The sequence below is a fragment of the Vitis vinifera genome, chromosome 19 (assembly GCF_030704535.1).
Source record: "Vitis vinifera cultivar Pinot Noir 40024 chromosome 19, ASM3070453v1".
Classification (NCBI taxonomy): Eukaryota; Viridiplantae; Streptophyta; class Magnoliopsida; order Vitales; family Vitaceae; genus Vitis; species Vitis vinifera.
The window spans coordinates 10,722,335-10,738,791 of NC_081823.1; the positions used below are offsets into that span (position 1 = coordinate 10,722,335).

At 40.3% G+C, this 16,457-nt stretch overlaps 2 protein-coding genes across 6 annotated transcripts; both read right to left on the minus strand.

Moving 5' to 3' along the window:
* Nucleotides 1-902: 902 nt before the first annotated feature.
* LOC100261730 (probable WRKY transcription factor 2) lies at nucleotides 903-6,784 on the minus strand. 5 transcript variants are annotated; one of them, XM_010646398.3, is made up of 6 exons: nucleotides 5,957-6,784; nucleotides 4,491-5,023; nucleotides 3,218-3,406; nucleotides 2,080-2,936; nucleotides 1,828-1,986; nucleotides 903-1,665 (listed from the first exon to the last, which is right to left on the minus strand). In XM_010646398.3, the coding sequence occupies exons 2-6, from the start codon at nucleotides 4,941-4,943 to the stop codon at nucleotides 1,083-1,085; spliced, it is 2,241 nt and encodes a 746-aa protein (XP_010644700.1). In that variant the 5' UTR covers nucleotides 4,944-5,023; nucleotides 5,957-6,784; the 3' UTR covers nucleotides 903-1,082. The 5 variants fall into 5 exon arrangements, with proteins under 5 accessions (XP_010644700.1, XP_002265612.1, XP_010644699.1 ...); XM_002265576.4 differs by having other exon boundaries at nucleotides 5,916-6,784; XM_010646397.3 differs by lacking the exon at nucleotides 5,957-6,784 and adding an exon at nucleotides 5,775-5,904.
* A 4,574-nt stretch (nucleotides 6,785-11,358) lies between these two features.
* Nucleotides 11,359-16,178, minus strand: LOC100249741 (receptor-like protein kinase BRI1-like 3). The gene is made up of 2 exons (XM_002265489.5): nucleotides 15,755-16,178; nucleotides 11,359-15,601 (listed from the first exon to the last, which is right to left on the minus strand). Exon 2 carries the CDS (start codon nucleotides 15,533-15,535, stop codon nucleotides 11,900-11,902), a length of 3,636 nt encoding a protein of 1,211 aa, XP_002265525.3. The 5' UTR covers nucleotides 15,536-15,601; nucleotides 15,755-16,178; the 3' UTR covers nucleotides 11,359-11,899.
* Between the last annotated feature and the right edge of the window lie 279 nt (nucleotides 16,179-16,457).

Here is a 16,457-nt window from a genome sequence, read left to right on the forward strand (position 1 = left end):
ATTCTTGTTTTTCATAAAAGCATTTTTAAAACATAGTTTTCAAATCCAAAATCAATGGTGCAAGAACAACACTAATTTTAGCTTCTACTTCTAGTGCTCATGACTAAAAAACATGTTCTATATAGGCTTTACAATTTAATGTTAAAACAAATAGATAATCAAAAAGTGTAAACCAAAAGGATTAACCTAAGTAGTTAGATGAGGTTTTGTTCACTTATATCAGACAATCGTTCAAGGAGAATGACACTAATGATAAAAGTTTGCTTAAATTGCCTACCAAAACAACCATCAACTTTGCATACCAAAAGCCTATGTCTAATTCGCGGAAGGTATGAAAGAAAGAGAAAAAAAAATTCTAAGAAAATTGATTTTATGATATTTGGATGCCATAAAAATGTGAGGAAAAAAAGCACTAAAGAAAAGAGAATGGAAAATGCTGAAAAATTTGTCGTCCTATTTTTCTTAAGTGAAAAAGTTTGAGAAAAAATGCACTCCTCAGTAATTTAATTTTCTTTCCCTCTTAACTTTTTCTTTCTCAAACCAAACATTGCCTAATGACAAGCTACAAGGGTAGAGTCTTGCAATATGAGTCTACCAAACGAAGGCAAGAGCTAGATGACATAGCTTACCCTAAGTTGACAAGGCTGGCAAGAATAACAGTTGAAAGTATCGACATCATTTATCCATATTCCCTGTCAGCATAACTTAGTCTTTAGACAATAGTCAAATCAAAGTTGATATTTAACAAAATTCCGGCTGACTTGGCTTTCAAACAACGCACAAGTTCATTGAAGCCACATGCGTAGCTAAAAGATCAAATAGCATCATCCCTTCCAAGTACTTACCTGTTTGGTGTGGAAAACACAAGGTTAGAAAGCAGAAAGGAAAACTACTTTCCAATAGGAATTGAAAGCTGAGCTTGCATTTAAAAGGTCCAAGAATCGTGAGGATATCACTACTATAATTCCCATTTAGATATATATATATATATATATATATATATATATATATATATATATATATATTAAAAAAAATTAAAAAAAAAGGTAAATATTTTCTGCTTTTCTTTAGGAAAAAAAAGGTTACATCTGAGGTCCAAGCGGTAGCCTGCTCATAATTTGATGATAAACAGCAGAGCCGCTGGAGAGGTTTAGACTGGGTTCTGACATGGGCTCCACCTTTGGTTCTCCTTTTGGCAACATGAAACCCATTTCATTCACCTGGCGTTGCTGTCCCAGATATGGATGAACCGGCAGAGCAGGCAGCTTGCCTTGGGTAGGGCCCAAGCCAGCCATTCCAAGATTGGCCAGGCCTGGTTGATTCATCCCGAAAGAGAAACCATGGGAAGGCCCCAGCTGCTGCCTTCCAGGCAGGTTGAATGTACCAAATGAAGGAGGCCTGTCAAACCTCGCCATGTTATGAACTTGTGATGAGTCTGACCTGTGAACATGGGTTTGAACAGTTGCAGCAGCAGCAGCAGCTGCTGCTGCTTGGGCAGGTCCTGTGCCGGAAGCACCAGAGTTGACATGGCTGCTATTGCGAGCAGCAGGAACATCATGATTGTGCTTCCCTTCATATGTGGTTATAACTGACTTAAGGTCATGTGATGCCCTCTCCACATGCTTCCTTACTGTGCAGCCTGCATTGGTGCACTTGTAGTAACTCCTGCATCAAAATGGCAACAGATTGTTTCTAGTTGCACTCTTGCAATTTGCTTTATGATTCTATCCTTTTTTTATTTATTATTTATTTACTTAATTGTTTCCTGTGGATGTGAGTGAATTATGTAAAGAAGAAAATAATGCACATGGATGATAATGAGCCAACCTTGGATTCGGATTTCCTTTCACGACTTTCTGCCCATACTTGCGCCAGCGATATCCATCATCAAGGATATCCACCTCACTGGTTGTCTGAACCACAACTCTAGGCTCACGAATTGCTCTGGTGGCTCCACTCATTTCTGTTGCATAAGCTTCGACTTTCCTAGAATATTAAACCATATTAATAACCTCTAAGGATGATTATACCAATTGCATACAAGATAACATTAATAAAATAACTAAATGGGGTAGAAACCTTCTCTTTGATTCAGATTCATCTCCTTCACCATCATAACCCAATGATACACTGCCATGTGTCACTCGATCATCATCATCTTCATCATTAGAAAAGGTGGATGAGGCATCCACTGCATCACTTGATTCAAAAGGAGCACCATTCTGACCCTGCAAAGTGGTAGACGTGTTGCAGAATTCAGGGCCCAAAGATGATGATGTCACCTCAAGGTTATCATGCCTCCAATCAGGAGCTCCAGCAGCAGTTCCCTTTTGGGTGCTTGCCCAAACTGGATCACCATCACCACCATGTGGCCCTGCCTGTTCTGGTATATCTAGCTGCATGTCACTGAGTGGATTAGATGACCCAATGGCTGATCGGCGATTGGGTGGAGGTTTGGAGTGATTGTGGGCTCCCTTGTAGATGATCTCTGTTATGTGGCCTTCATGAGACCGTTCCACCTTCTTCTTAACTTGACAATTTGGATGCGTGCACTTGTAATAACTTCGTGGAAATTCGCTGCCTTTTACTTGCTTCTGTCCATATTTTCTCCAATTATATCCATCCTCGGCTGGGGCACCACCAACCATGTTGTCTACACCACCCCTTTGATCTCCATCCTCATCTTGTTGCTCATCAAGTGGTGGAGAATGTTCAGCACTGCCAACTGTACCAAGGACAGTTGGATCTGAAGCAATAGTAGCAGGGATATCTTTTTCAGTGGATGATCTGGATAAGTCTGCCTGAACATGGAATGTGTTCCTACTCTGAGAGTGGACTTTGGTAGGTTCCATAATTTGAGAAGGTAGAGAGTTCTCTGACTGAACTGAGACCTCAATACTAGGAAATGATTGCTGTGGAATGGTCGCAGCAGATATCTGTATGCCAAAAAGGACAAGATTACCAAGCAGTCACTAGTTAGCAGACTAAGATAAGGAATTGCCTATTTCATTTGAATAGCATTTAACTAAAATTCAATATATATTTATGCATAATATGCGCGCATGTGTGTGCATGTGCATACATGTTTATGTGCCATATGTACTTGTGTACATATGTACTGTATGCATGTGTGTATTTGCATATGTATGCTTATAAACATGCACATATTTTTCACATTTTAATGACAAAAAATTAAGATTATTGAGAGTATAATTACTTTGCTGGCTCCATTATTAAAAAAGGAGGAACCCGATTCTGCAACAGGCTTGAATGCAAAAGATGAGGTATTGAAGTCCTCAAACAGATCTTCTTTACTCCTATCAGGGGCCGCTGGGATCAACATGGAGCTCCTATTGTTAACATTTGGAATAAATGGGAATTTTCCCGTTGTTGGAGAGGGTTGAGCCTGCAGTAAAATAAGTTTAGAAGATAAGATTTTGTACAAGGCAGAAACACTTTGGTAAAACAGACTTCACAACCCTCAACTTTGATAAATTGTACAATTTTGGTTCTCTAAATCTGAAATAACGTGCATTTCGCTCAACTTAAAAATCATTGAGACATTCATAGTGACAATGATTAAAGCTAAGATCCTCGTGGAAGAGAAAAATCTTAAACAAGAAGGAAGTTTTTCTGGGATCCCATCTACCAAAATTTTAACTTCTGGTTTGGGCGAACAAATTATCATTGAGTCCTCTTTCCGGACGACATATACAAAGACACCTGCCAACAGTCTTAATGTCACAAACATCCAAATAAGAACTTTTGTGAGTTTCTGAGCAGCTGCTCCTAAACAAACATGAATGAAGAAATGCAAGGAACTGGTACATGCATCATGAATTTCAAATACAAGCCTGGAGATAAGAAGCCAAAAGACACCGTGAAGAAAATATGGGAAATCAGTTATCTCCCACCAATATGACAATAATGTACAGGAGGCAAAGCCAGCACTAATTCAAGCCTTGAAATTTGACCTTACACCTAATCAAAAGAGTTCCCCATGGTTTCAAACTGATGAATTGCAGCTAAATGCAGATTGGAAAAACAACGTCCCTACCAATTCCCAAATTTCTTAGTCCAAGAAGTAAAACAGGCACCCATTCAACAGTTCCAGTCACCAATCTCATTGGAGCTTGTTAAAACCAACCACCAACTAGTCATGTACTCATTGAAACAAAGGAATGTAAACTGAAAATGAACCATTTTCCACAACAACAAATACAGACTGGATGACTTTATAGAACAAAGAGGTTGTTCTAGAGATTTTGTACTTCAATAGATTTTCTGTCAGCATGTTGTCAAGCCCTAGTTTTGCAACTGCAATTGATCAAAAACCTTTTAAAGCAGTTTGCATCCCAGAAGTAACTAACAGATTTTTTTTTATGTTTACTCCTAAAAGAAATGAAACCACTCCCAAACGTGCCAATGGTAGGGGCAGGAAACAGCAGGTAACCTTTCAACACCTGTGATTTTCAAGATTAGAATCTTACATGTGAAGTCGAGAGAAAAACTGGAGATTCTAGCAGTGTAGTTGGACTGAGACCAGGAGGGATTGTCAGGTAAGGAGACCGAACATCAGGGTTCAATGACAGGTCAGCAGATCTGATACTTTCTGTATTCAACCTTGGAGCATTAAATCCAGCTCTGGCTGCTATCCTTTCCACAAGACCTCCCCGTGAGCTTAATTTCTGATCAGAAAATGCACCGAATTCAGTCAATTGATCACCCAAGTCACCAGCTAGTGTCTTTTTGTCAGTATCCCCAGACATAATCTGCTCTGGAGATCCCAGAAAGAAACCCTCATTTCTATTTTCGTTGGTAGGTTCAGAGGTTGCTCTTGAGTCAACATCATCACCTAGCATCATTGAGAAGAACATTCTCGGGCTTGGACTGGGAGGCACCCAATCTCCAATTATAGCAACATGGTCATCAATACCCGCCATGCTGATTGGAACCCTTGAGTGCTATTGCCTCAATATCAGAGCAACTTAAAGTCAAAGTGATGTACAGGCCGAATGAATCCCTGAGAGGTTGATAGCAATGCAAAAATTGTCCCAATCAGTTAATCCCAATACTTTCAAATAAATAAAGTTCTAAAACACAAGGCGAAATGAACCTAACTTCCTTTTGGTTGAGGAGGAAATGTAGGAAAAGAAAAGAAATTAAAAACACCCATCATTAAAATTTCATTAGTCACAACCCAAGAAAATCAAAACGCACATGTACTCAATTGGCTCTGGCTAAGTTTCTACACAAAACTCCAATATAATTTGTTTTTTCTTGTCCTTATCTTCTCAGTTTTCTTAGAATCAAAAGGTCCACAGTCATGCTCTCAGGAGCCAAAAAAATCCGTAAATGTTTGAAAGGGTTTGAATTTTGAAAAAGGGAAGGTTCTCACAAAGTACCCCATGAATCATCTTCTAAAAACAAAACCTTGTTTATGTTCCCTCTCCTGTTTCTAAATCTACAACTCATTACAACAATTTATCACCGGCAACATAACAATTTAAGAAAAAAAAAACCTAAAACGCAGCCAAAGGCCAAAATAAAGACATGGAAATAACAAAAAAAAAAAAAAAAAGTTCAGAATTTGAAGAAAATCAACAGAAGAAACCCATCGAATGAGAAAAGCAAACCCATTTATTAGATCTAATTATAGGGAATTTGACATTGAAGAACAAAAGGAAAAAAAACCCAGAAATGGAAAAATCACATCAAGATCAAAATCTAAACGAGAGAAGAGAAGGGGGCATCAACCAATATACATCTTTAACCTGAAACCTGCAGGGAAGTATGGACAGGAGACAAAGGGACATGAAATCGGCAGATATCAGAGAGGAAGCAGAGGAGAAAGAGAGGGAAAGAAAGAGTGAGTGTTTAAATTAGTCAATCATATAAAAATGATGGATGTATACCTTATTACAGAGTCAAAAAGCGAAGAAGATAGGAAGAAGACCTTGTCAGGTAGAAGCTAATCCAGACCAGACCTGACCAGACCGGACCTGACCCCTCTCCTTCTTTCTTCTACTTTTTCCCTTCAAAATCCAACAGGAATGGAAAAGAACATGGAAACATCCACCCCCCTCATCCTCCTGTCAATTGTTTGTTTACACCAATCTCAACATAGATGATTATGACGATGATCAAGAATACATACAAACAAACAAAAACCCAATAATATTATTATTCTTTAACCCCAACAAAAAAACATTTAACAACAACAATAATTAAAAAAAGAATAATAATAAAAAGGGGGAGAAAGAGTTGATTTGCGGAATGGTGGTGGACGGGAAATGGATGGAATCTTTGAAGAGATCAAAAGAGCAACAAAGCTTCTTTACCCACTTTTTTTTTTTTCTCTCCTTTTAACTTATCTCTCTCAGCAATAATCCTGGTTCCCTGTTTTTGGACTGGGCTTCATTTGCCTGGCTCCCATGGCCCATGATATTTTTCAAATTTAATTGGAACATTTATGGTAAATATGTGTTACAGAATCGCCTGTCTGCTCTACTTGCCAAACACTTGTACCCCTTGTGCTAACTGAAATATGTTATAACCACTTGTTGCTGTTTGCTGCTGTTTAGCCCTTTTCAGTTACCTTCCATTTTTAGCATTCACACCACACAGATTTTATGCCCACTTCTTCTCTCACACCCTACCACAAAATCAACCCTTGGAGTTGGGTTTCGGTTGAATGGTCCATTTGAGGTTTGAATCCTCTCTCTCTCTCTCTCTCTCTCTCCCTCTCTCTATTTCTTTTTGTTTTTGTTTTTGGCCACTGCCCACTATGTAAAAAGTTATTCCCTCCCCAGCAGATGATTGACTGTATTTTAATTTCTAAGCCTATTTCATTCCATCCATGCATGTGCTTGGACTCCTCCACAATGCCCAATAACTCTAATAAATGCTCATGTCATGTTCTATAATCAAATTCAAACTCCTGATCCCAGTCCCCTCACCCTTTACCAAGGGTAATGGAATAATATTAGGATGACCATGGATTTTTGCAGATAGTCCAAAAAGCACCGGCATGTGGCATTGACTAAGGATGTAATGAGGTCCCTCCTTGAGCTTATTATATAGAAAAATTGCACCTCTCTTATATAATTCAGCCCTATCCTATCCTCTCCAATCTCTTCTAGATTTCTTATTCGGTGATTAGAATTAGAATTGGAATTGGACGGCTATTAAAATAAGAACAACATAGACATGGGTAAACTTGTTCGGTGAAGTTTGAACTAATTGAAACGGAGGGAGGACTGCTTACAACTTTCTAAGAACCCTAATGGCTCCCAAATTCATTGTCATTGATTTTGATGAAATTGATTTCCTAAAAACCCTAATTTTCAGTTGAGAAGCTAACTTCAAAATGTTGGTACTGTCCTTTCCTATCTTTTCTTTCCTTTTACCTCTCATGCTATTCTACCCTTTTCTCAAATTTGAACTCCTCACTCTCTCTGTTGATGTGATCAACTTCCTTGAATGAAAGGCATACCAATAATGAGCCATCCAAAAATCACTGATCTACCAAGTGACTCGTTAACCCTGATTGATAGGAACATTTCTCGTCTTGGAATGAACTGACATGCAAAAATATTCCATTTAGATTTATGAGCAGGAAATATGTTGCAAAAAAGCAAAAGCAAAAGGGAGAGCACAAGTATGGTGAAAAATCTCCCACAGTGAACTGAACATGTAGCAGAGTAGTAGGTAGTGGGCCAGGGGAAATGAAGCATGAAAGATGAAAGGTGGATGTGTTGGGATGCTTGCTTGGATTTAGTCAAAAGGGGTAAAGCTAAACAAGAAAGATTGAGCCAAAATCTGGCATCAGAGGACGGAGCAACCTGCCAAATGGTAGCATCACTGACTCTTCCATTCACCCCCGCAGGCCCCAACAAAATACAAAAGAAAAGTGTTCTTCGTTCAAATGTATTTCAGTGAGACACACATATTTAAATGCAATTGATTGATCAATTCCCTTAACTCGGTCAAAAAGATGCCTTGACCAAGTCATTGTCCCTGCCGGTTTGCCATCGCCACTGCGCTTCTGTTGCCAACTTTCCGTGTCAGCTGTAGCCATCCCAATATAATTACTACAAAATTAAGACGTTTTGTATCTGAGATGGGCTTTCGGGGAATAAAGGGCAGAGTCCTAGAATATTCAAGGATGCATGTGGGCAGGTGGGCCTCTTCCCACTGATGTGTATTTTTGTGATCTGCATTTAACACCCAGCATCACAATTGATATTACTGGATTGTGACCATCACCCCAAGCACAACAACCTCAAAAGTGTCAATGTCTACAAGAATGAAAGCAATCTGAAATCATACATTGGTGACCAAAAATCTATAGCATACACAAGGATTAGAAGGATGGATGGATGGAAGGATGGGTGGATTGGATATGACAGACAACTTTAATACGTAATAAGATGATTAGTTCGAAAGAGTCAAGATAAAAAAGGGGTAAGCTCCATAAAGTTATCCCAGCCAAGAGGTGCACTAGCTCTAGATTATGCTTCGTCTAGATAAAAAAAAGTGAAATTGAAAACATAAGCAACCAACATAGAAGAAAATGTAAATGTGACCCCACACGCCATGTCTTCGTCAAAAGTTCAATTGGAAGGAGAAAGAAAGCTCATCCGGTTGTTAAACTTCAACATCATATGCAGTGGAGCACCTGTGATTCATGACTTGCTTACCCACACTAGGACCTACAAAACTGGTGGTTGCTTCACTTGAGACCATTACAAACAACCATATTCTGTCTTTTAATCAAGTGTAAGATCATATAAGGAATTGAAAACATGCCTACCCAACTTCACCCAACATGAGCACACCACAATTGTTGGGCTTGCCACCAGAAATTTCAAATTTTCACCAACACTAGTTTTTGTATAGGTACACTCTCCATAAAAATGGAAAAGCAATGAAGAACAAATCCAAAAGAACAAGACCAAGACTGTTTCACTGATTTTGAAGGGCTCTTGCTAAATCTGGTGTATTGATCTTTTGATGTGATTATATGAGCCTAGCAAACATCAAACTTAGATCATCAAGATGGGCAGATTCCTCAATTGCAGCTCCTGCTATCAATATTCTGAGAATCTGATTTCTTCTTAATGAACGCTTCTATGAAAGGCTATCAAGCAGTTGAAACAATTGGTTGTGGCTCCAAGGTTTGAAGGGGGTTAGGAAGATCACTTGAAAAGGCAGATACCCATGCAGCAGGCCAACAATTTCAATGACAAACTGGAACTAGAAGCCACATAAATGGAATTAAATCTGGTTCAGACAATGGTCAATCAACAGCAAGCAAATGCTTCAACTAGTGAAAACTGGATAGCAGTATATGGTATTGGGACAATGGTCTGGCTCCATGAGGTGTGGCTCCTGCTGCAATACAACGGATAAACAAATAAAATATAGGGGCAAAAACTAAGAAGGAAAACGAAAATAATCACAATCACATCCTGCCCAAAATCCCATTCATTATTGTCTAGGGGGGCCACAAATCATCCTTATTATCAACCAGATGAAGCTTTTCAAACATGTCATGATGATTCAATGTCCAGATACTAAATAAAACAAAGATTATAAATGTTTAGATGTAAAAACAATCACTATGAAAAAGGTAATCCAGAAAAATCCAAAAGTTCTACAGGGAAAAAGTAAACAAACAAAATTTCAAATCAAAGATAAAGAACATCATGCAAGAACATGCAAATGATGATTTAAAGCTAAAATGATTTGACTAAATGGCACAATCCGATCAATTTTATAATCAGACAACAGTAGTTACAAACAACATTTCTTTTTTTCTTTTTTTTTCTGGAGAAGAGTGAAAGTTTCAGTGGCCTAATTCTTAACCATGAGCAACAGAAACATGGAAGTTCCATTATCTGTGATATAATTATTAAATAAATATAAAGCAATTGAACATTAACGGCAAAACAAATAAACACACCTAGATTCAAAAGATATTCAGACGCAATTCCAGTACTTAGAAAAATGTTCAATCAAAAGCAGTAGTAATAAAATCCTAACATGGGCATGGCTAAGGTACAACAAACTAATTTACTTGTACTTAGCAAGGTCAGACAGCTCAGAGATTTTGGTGAACTATCAAATCCATGTATGAGCAAGTGTCTGAGCTGATAATGGCTCCACCAAAATTGAAGTTTGCTACTACAGAGACAAAATGCCAATAACAGCATCAACGATATTCGAAACAAATCAAGAACTATTTGATCGAACTTAACCACGTCACAGCTTCATAATTTTAGAATCAAACCACTTTTCCAGAATCATGAATAATGCTTTTGTTTGAAAACTAAATGCTGCAACAGAGACCTCATCATCTAAACTGACATCATTAGGTTGAAAGGAGAAACGAAACCATAAATACTGCCAAAACTCATACATCCATTTTCCTAGTTGCAAATCAACCATGAAAGGGCTTTGATGGAGATGCATTATAAATAAAACTTGAACAATCAAATCACCCTGAGAGAATCATATACTACTGTACTACTGTTTGATACATGATAGTATAATGCAGATGGAAGAAAGGGGTAGTTGGAACAAAATTTGAACATTTCCAACCCTGTGTGCTGGGAAAATTCCAGTTTTCTTTCTTTCCTTCCTTTTAGCAACCAAAAGGAGCATGATAGCTGTTTGTGAGATTTATTATCTCATCCCTGATCACTCATTCAAGTAGATTACATCATATAAACAATAACTAGCAGAATCATGAAAAAAGAGCTACCGTTTGACATGCAGAAATCTCCCCTGCAGATTCCTTCTCTTGGAGGCTCAAGAAGGTCACAATTATTAGAATGACTAAGTATCCAAGCAAACAGGAATCTAGATTGTTAGAACCTACACTAATAACAATTGGATGCAGCAAGAATCAACTAGGGGTAGGCAATTAAGAATGCTGGCAAGGAGGAGAGTCTGCATATCTCTGTAATTGGATCTAACAGATTGCTTTTAGCAGGAATCTCAAGTTATATTTAATAGTAAATATACAAGGAAACGTTTTCCAATTTCTAACCACTGGCATTCAAAGGGTTAGGCAATTAAGATTGCTCTAACTAATTTGCAAAGAATGAAATATCACAATGAATGTGGGAAAACTTGTGCCCAACCTTAATATTTAATAGCTGCTCCCTTAAAATAAGATTAACCCTGGAAACATTTTTTCTATTACATAGAGCAGGAGGTCCATAAAAGAAACAGATGACTACATGCCATGGAGTACTACACTACCAAAAGACGAAGAAGAAACCAGTTATTTGCAGATGTGGGTGTTGCAAGCTTCAATTAAATTTAAAATATGTTTGTCAGTGCATCCCTGAATCAACATGAACATCCCACCAAATTCCATAATCAATGTAATTCCATAGTATTCCAAATGATAAATTTATGATTTCATTTTCCAACAAAGCAACTGCCTACAACTTTACAATATCAGAGGATATCACTTCTCACATTCGCTGATTTCTATTAACAACAACAATTAACAACGGTAACAAAACAAATAGCAACACATCAGTTAGCAAAACTGTGACAGGAAACAGAAGCATATGGAAAGGGACAAAATTCTCAAACTTTTTAGTAACAGAATGACCACAATGCAAGTTACCCCACTTTAAGCAACTGAGAAATCCCTTCTGTTTGCTCTCCCCATGGTTTTCTTCAACTTCTGTCTCCTTCAGTGTTCTATTATTTACAGCAGGCAAAATGTGAAGAATTAACCTGTATCCAATTCAGATGTTCAAATCATTGTCACCACACCTGTGCAGCCGCAGCTTGGTCACATGCCGGGCTGGGATGGCAAGGGCACAACCTTTTTTGGATGGTTAGATTCATATTTCATAAGCTAAGTTTCTCTCTTTCATAATTCCTCAACAACCGTGTCTTTCAGTGAGAAACCATCTAGGATATCACTTTCTGTATCAACATGAAGCTCTTTAAACATCGCCATCACCTGAATCATGGTTGGCCGTCGGAACGGCCTGTCGTCTAGGCACTCAAAGGCAATATTTAGGTACTGGAACAGTTCAGCCTCCCCAGATTTCTGCGTCATCAACTCAGGGTCCAATATCTCATTGCTTCTTTTTTCCCTTTGAAGCTGCTTTGCCCACCCAACAAGGTTGTTGTCATCACCAAACTCCAATGAATCTATTGGCCTCTTGCCTGAGAGAAGCTCCAGCAAAACAACACCGTAGCTGTATACATCCCCTTTTGTTGTGCACCTGAAACTCTGGTAGTATTCTGGTGGAACATACCCCGGAGTCCCTGCAAGGGTGCTCACACTGAGATGAGTGTCTAGGGCATTCACCAATCTTGCCATGCCAAAATCAGACACCCTGGCCTCAAAGTTTTCATCTAGAAGAACATTGCTAGACTTCATGTCTCGGTGGATAATGTGAGGTATGCAGCTGTGATGAAGGAATGCAAGACCTCTTGCTGACCCAATGGCAATCTTCTTTCTTGCTGCCCAGTCAAGATTGGAGACCCCTCCTTTGGCCCTATCATGAAGAACAGCCTCCAAACTCCCCCATTTCATGTACTCATATACAAGAAGCCTCTCCTCCCCAATTTTGCAGTAACCCAACAAAGGAACTAGGTTCCGATGCTTTACCTTTCCAATGGTTTCCATTTCTGCCATAAATTCTCTGTCTCCCTGTCCTGTGACATGAATAAGCTTCTTGATCGCAACAACACATCCATCTCTCAGTTGGGCCTTGTAGACCTCACCAAACCCTCCAGATCCAATTAAACTTTCAGCACTGAAGCCATTGGTAGCTTCAAGGAGATGGGCAAAAGTCAGCTTCCTCAGAGGTTTTTCAAATGTGGCAACATTGATGCTCAGAGGCTCAGGAACACTAGAAAGTTTCCAGCTGCTGCTACCAGAAGTTGGAAGACTTTCAATATATTTATCTCTCTGTTCCTCCGTCCGCTGGTTCTTCCTCATCCTGTAAAGAGCCAATGTAAGGCCAAAGATACAGAAAAGTGAGACGGTGATGCCAATGACCATTTCTGCAGCCACAGCCTGCTGTTTCCTTTTTCGACTATAAGAGCTTGCCTGGGGGTGATCTCCAGCATCAGAGCCACAAGGGGGTAAAGGAACTCCGCAAAGGCCAGAATTGTTATCATATCTGGAGGCTGGGAAAGTGGTCAACTGCCCTCCAGAAGGGATTGGACCAGTGAGGTTGTTGTTCGACACATCAAGATCACTGAGAAATGAGAGAGACCCTAGTGCTCCGGGGATGTATCCTTGAAGGTTATTATGAGAGAGATCCAAGACTCCAATTGCCTTCAAACCTCCCAGGCTGTCAGGTATATTTCCAGTTAGCTGGTTGTGTCCCAAATTCAAGACCTGCAAATAGTTTAAAGAACCAAAACTTTGAGGTATAGTTCCCGACAAGGAATTGTAGGAGAGATCAAGGTAGATCATGCTGCCATTGCTCGAAAACGTGTAAACCGTTACACCAGAGTAGATTCTGGTTGATGGGCAAGAGTGAACCATAGGAAAACTTGCCAGTCTCTCCGACCGGATGCCCTCAAATTCAACAAGTCCTCCAGCACCTCTGCAAGCTGTCCCACCCTCATTTCTCACGAATGCAAACTGCTTCCCTGAAACAAGTCCAGGCGTGACTAGGCCAGCTTCACTGGCGAGCTCAGATGGTACTGAACCACTAAAACCATTGCTGTTTAAATCGAGCCAAATGAGATTTTGGCACTTTCCAAGCTCTGAGGGGATCCGTCCATTAAGTGTATTGTTACCCAATTGGAGGACAGCAAGGTTATGGAGATTTCCAATACCAGCAGGGATTTCTCCGGTAAGCTGGTTGCTGGCAAGTGAAACCCATATCAAATTTGTGCAGTTGGCAAGGGAGAGTGGAATAGTTCCATTTATCCGATTGTTGTTGAGAATCAGGGTCTCTAAATTTCCTCCCTTAATGCAAATGCCTTCTGGGATTTCACCAGTGAGGTTGTTTGCCCACATAACCAGATCAGAAAGATTTGGTAGGGTCCAAATTTCATAAGGAATTGGGCCACTCAAGTTGTTGAAGCTAAGATCAATTGACCTCAGTTTCTGGCAGTTTCCGAGCTCCAAGGGAACTGTCCCTGAGAGGAAATTGTCGGCCAAGAGAATCTTCTCAAGGACTGACTGGGATGCATCAGAGCAGAAGCCAGGAGGAAAGGTCCCCGTGAAGGCATTAGAACTGAGATCAAGCACTTGCAATTGAGTGCAGTTCGTCAGGGACAGGGGTACAGAACCAGTTAGGTTGTTGAAGGGGACATAGAGATATTTTAAACTGGGGAGAGTACTGATGACCATGGTAAGGAAATCCCCGGACAGCCTATTGTTGCCCAGGTTGAGGCTAACCAGAGACGAGCAGGATGCAAAAGTCAAAGGGAACCCACCAGAAAGGTTGTTTGCAGAAAGGTCCAGCCCCTGCAGAGTCCCACAAGTTGCAGCCAGTTCTGGGGGAATCTCACCCATGAAACGATTATGGGCCAGCGACAACCACCGCAAATTCCTGAGGTTCCCCAACAAGTCCCCTGGGATCTTGTACTCTAGCACATTATGAGAAAGGTCAAGCGTCTCAAGAAGCTCGCAATTTCTCAGGCTGGGTGGGAAGTCGGTGCCAGAGAAATCATTGTGGGACAGATCGAGCACAGTAAGATTCCCACATTCCCCAAACTCAATGCTGGATAATTTAGCAGAGAAGTTGTTGTGAGAGAGATCCAGAAGCCTCAGAGACGGGGGTGATGAATGGCCCACGGGCATCTCCCCAGACAAGAGATTGTAAGAGAGGTCAAGGGTGGAGAGGTTTTTGCAGGGAGAGAGAGAGGAGGCGCTCAGTTTGGCAGCAAGCTTATTATCGGAGAGATTGAAAAGATTCAAATTCTGACAGTTGGAGAGAAAGTGGTCGACGAAAGCTGAATCAGAAATTTTATTGCGGGAAAGGTCGAGCTGGAGCAGAGAAGGGCCGAAGGCGAGACTGCCTCCGGGGATAAAATTGCGGGAGAGGTTGAGGGAAGCAAGGCGTTGGCAACCCAACAGGAGAGGTGGTCCTGCAAGCGGAAGCGTCAAGTTGTTAGCGGACAAATCTAAGGTCTCAAGCTTGCAAGAGCCCCTGTAGGACCGGGAGAGGTCGCCCTCCGAGAAGTGATTGCCGTGAAAATGGACGTGTCGAAGATTTTCAAGCGCCAAAAGTCGAGAAAGCTGGAGAGAACCAACCAGGCCAGCGTTGGTGAGGTCGAGCGCAACCACCCGGCCACTGGAGGAGCACGAGACGCCCCTCCACGCGCAGGGACGGGGAGAATCATGACTCCAATCACTCAAGAACCCAGTGGGATCGGACACGACGGAGGAGGACTTGAAAGCCAATAACCCCACCACATCATCATCATCATCAGACAAATCTTTGGCGTCTGACGCCATTAGCAGCAACAGAAAGCAAAACAGGCCAACCCCATGCTCTTCGGACCACGATGCCCTCCACCCTCTCTTCATCTTTTCCTTCTTTTCCACTTCCTCTTCCTCTTCTTCCTCCTCCTCCTTACTCTTCCATTTACAGATCTGTTCAAATAATATGTCAAAATCACTATCAGATATCTAATCAAATCAACCCAATTTCAAAACTTTTATTTGTTTATTTATTTATTTGATAAACTAATAATTGGCTGAGATCATGAACAGGAAAACAAGAGAGAGAGAGAGAGATAAGGGCACCTGGTAAGTCCAAAATCAGAGTCCGTTATTATTGAGGAACGTGGGTACGATGTTCAGAAATGTCGGCCTGGCCCTGGGAGAGTCAGATGGATTCTACAACACAGAGCTTACAGAGCTTCCAGTCACAAACACAACCCAACTCAAACTCAACTCAACTTCAATCCATCCATTATCCTCCTCACTCCCAAGTCGGCAAGTCTTAACCAAAAGAACAAAAAAACCACAACAGTTGCCTTGAATTTCGGATCGAAAGGGATAAAACTAAAAGCCGTATGAAATAGAAGGAAAACGTCGTAGACCAGTAAAGAAGCCCTCCTTCCCCCTCACAGTCAAACCTGGTCACCTCCTTTCACTTGTACCACTGCTCCCAAAAATATCAACTTACCAAACTATATTCCTCTCTTCAACCCTCCCTCCTCCTCCTCTTCCTTTTTTCACTTGGCCATTAATTTTCCTTTAATAAAGGGGAATTCCACATTTTCCCTAACTGCCCTTTAATCAATCAATTGGGAAATGGGCAGTGATACTGTTTTGGAAATCATGCATTGGTGAATTTAGATTCAACTCGCAAAATATTTGAAGTTTTTAAAAATATTTTCTAAATTTTAAAAATCATTTTCTATTCTATAAAAATGTTTTCTAAAATGCCATCATGTTTTTGGCAACCCGTTACATTATCTACGTATCCAACCAATATTGAAAT